General features: G+C 39.5%; 1 protein-coding gene across 1 annotated transcript in view; it reads right to left on the bottom strand.

Moving 5' to 3' along the window:
- Window positions 1-40: 40 nt before the first annotated feature.
- LOC106012502 (amine oxidase [flavin-containing] A) overlaps window positions 41-2,500 on the bottom strand; it is a 16,235-nt gene continuing 13,775 nt past the window's right edge. The window contains exons 6-7 of the mRNA XM_035971191.1: window positions 1,839-1,910; window positions 41-160 (exon numbers count right to left, since the gene is read on the bottom strand). Of these exons, the coding sequence (XP_035827084.1) occupies window positions 41-160; window positions 1,839-1,910 (192 nt within the window). The remainder of the gene's footprint in view (window positions 161-1,838; window positions 1,911-2,500) is intronic.

Below are 2,500 nucleotides of genomic sequence, written 5' to 3'. Positions count from 1 at the left end.
TGCGATTGACATCTCAATAATCAACCAATCACAGCCAAGTTTACAATCTGCTGCAAAACGCGAGGGCCAATCCAGCGAGAGACACCATGCCAAGGAAACTGGGGACCGTCGGTGCGTGTTTTTCCAGGAAGCTGGGCTGAATGCGTTTGGATCTCATGTCCTGAAACCATGGCAACAGAAATAAAACGGGGGTTTTGTTTGTTTGTTCGTCTGTTTATTTGTTTGTTTTTGTTTTTGTTCTTTTTTGCTTTTTAAAAATTATTGATGACATACAGCTTCAACATGTTGAATAAATATGTAAAAGAAAGAATATTCGTGGATGGGTGGTAATTATCAAGGAAAGTCCTTTGTATAACAGGGTATATGTGTTTGAAGAGCACAGGGGGAAAATGACGGTAGTCACAAAATGGAAATTGTGAGGGTGCAAATTTTAAAAGCGTGTAGACTCATAACTTTATATTTGTTTGACTTGTGGTTTATTGTTAAGTGTTGTTGAATGGGTAATCTAACAGCAATAATCAACCAACAGTTGAACAGAAATACAGTTTTGAGTCAACAAGCGTTTAAAATTGGTACTATCATGTTTTTCAGTTTGTGACTATCGTCTTTTTCCCCCTGTAGTCTTCGTTTGGATCTCAAGTCCTATAACCATGGAAACAGCAATAAAACGGTCGTTTTTTTCTTTCGTAGAAAGTATTGATGACATACTGAGTAAACATGGTGTATAAATGTGAAAATATTTGTATTTGTGAATGGGTGATAATTGGTCGATTTTAAGGACAAAGGAGTTACTCGAAAAATGCTGTTTTGAGAAGATCGAAGATAAAGTTTTAGATCCTTGTTCTTTTAAAAGACATAAGGAGAGTTTTTTTCTATAACCAAACAAATATACACATCAATGATACCAAACTTCTTCTATAGATAGGGCAATGTCGACTTTTGGTGTAGGTCAAGATTTCTGGAAACCCCCAAAATCTGGGTTAGCCCGCTTGTCCTTAAACTTGAAAGCGACCAATTATTAAGGAAAAAACCCTTTGTGTAACTGGGCTGTATGCGTTTGGATCTAAAGTCCTGAAACCATGGAAACTGCAATGAAACGAGGCTGTTGTTTTGTCGCTGGGGGTTTTTTTGGTTTTTTTTTTTGGGGGGGGGGTGAAATTATTGATGAAATCAGGGTAAACATGTTGAATTAATATGTGAGGCATAATGGTGAAGTCAGCCGCTTGTCAAAATATTGAAATCAAAGGAATTGGCTTTTTTTCTATCTATAATGTCCATCAAGAAACAAATTTCCTGTGACGATTTTACAGAAAAACGTTGATCAAAGGTACCCAAATGTAAATTTACAGTTTCCATCGACTCTTCAGCTTTAGAGTTACCAAACTTTGGCAGTCTTTTATTTCTCGTTAGTTTTACCTCTAAAACCAGGTGACCCCCACATCCTTAAATCCGAAATATCTCCACTTTTGTTGAAGATAGATGGGTATTTTTTTTCCATTTAAAGCATGACAAATAAACAAGCTTTTAGATGATGAACAAGCTTTTTTAACTCAATATGCCAAAATATTGACGAGCGCCTGATTCCACGACGTAACGACACAAAAAATACTTATATTTGTGGATGGGTATTAATTCTCAAAGAAAACCATTTGTGTACCTTTCTCTCTTACACTACCTCTATCTACCCGCCTCTCCTCTCCTCTCCTCTCACTCTTCTCTCTCTCTCTCTCTCTCTCTCTCTCTCTCTCTCTCTCTATCTATCTATCTATCTATCTATCTCTATCTCTCTCACTCACTCGCTTTCTCTTGCAGCAAACCACACAATACTAATAACCTACCTCTTCACTCATTTCGTCTTCCTCGTTCTCGTCAACGTCCTCTTTACTGGACAGGCCAACTGCTTGTAGAACCTTGAGGAGGAAGAATAGAACGACACGTGTCACGGCATGTTAAAATCAGGTGCTCGTCATGGTTGGGCATATTATGAAGCTGTTGTTTTTCCTTAACATGTGATTTTTACCAGTTTGGGTTGTTAGCCCTGAGCCTAACCTCCGAAACCTGGAGGGCCGGTTTGACCTCTACCCGTCGACCTGTCTGGCATGGGTGGCCCTACCAGAAGCATTAGCTCCAGCCAGCGTAGCTCTTGGGGTCACTGAGGTACACAAGCTCTTTAACCACAACAAGGTAATGCTCCACTAGAGAGATCCACTGCCTACAACAGACACATTTAACTACGTAGGCAGCATAATCAAAACTGACAGCGGCACAAAGGAAGACATCATGAACAGACTCGGCAAGGCAAGATCTGTACACAGAAGCATGATCAACATCTGGAAGTCAGGACATTTTAGTATACAAACTAAGTTAAAGCTGTATAACAGCTGTGTACTATCCACACTCCTATATATAGAGCTGAATGCTGGAGGATGACTGATCATGACCGGGCCAAGCTATCTTCCTTTCATACAACCAGCTTACGCCAAATCCTCCGAATCTTCTG

This window comes from Aplysia californica, unplaced genomic scaffold (assembly GCF_000002075.1).
Source record: "Aplysia californica isolate F4 #8 unplaced genomic scaffold, AplCal3.0 scaffold00390, whole genome shotgun sequence".
NCBI classification, from domain to species: domain Eukaryota; kingdom Metazoa; phylum Mollusca; class Gastropoda; order Aplysiida; family Aplysiidae; genus Aplysia; species Aplysia californica.
Note: the sequence above shows the minus strand (reverse complement) of the source record. Positions and strands in the feature narration are given on the sequence as shown.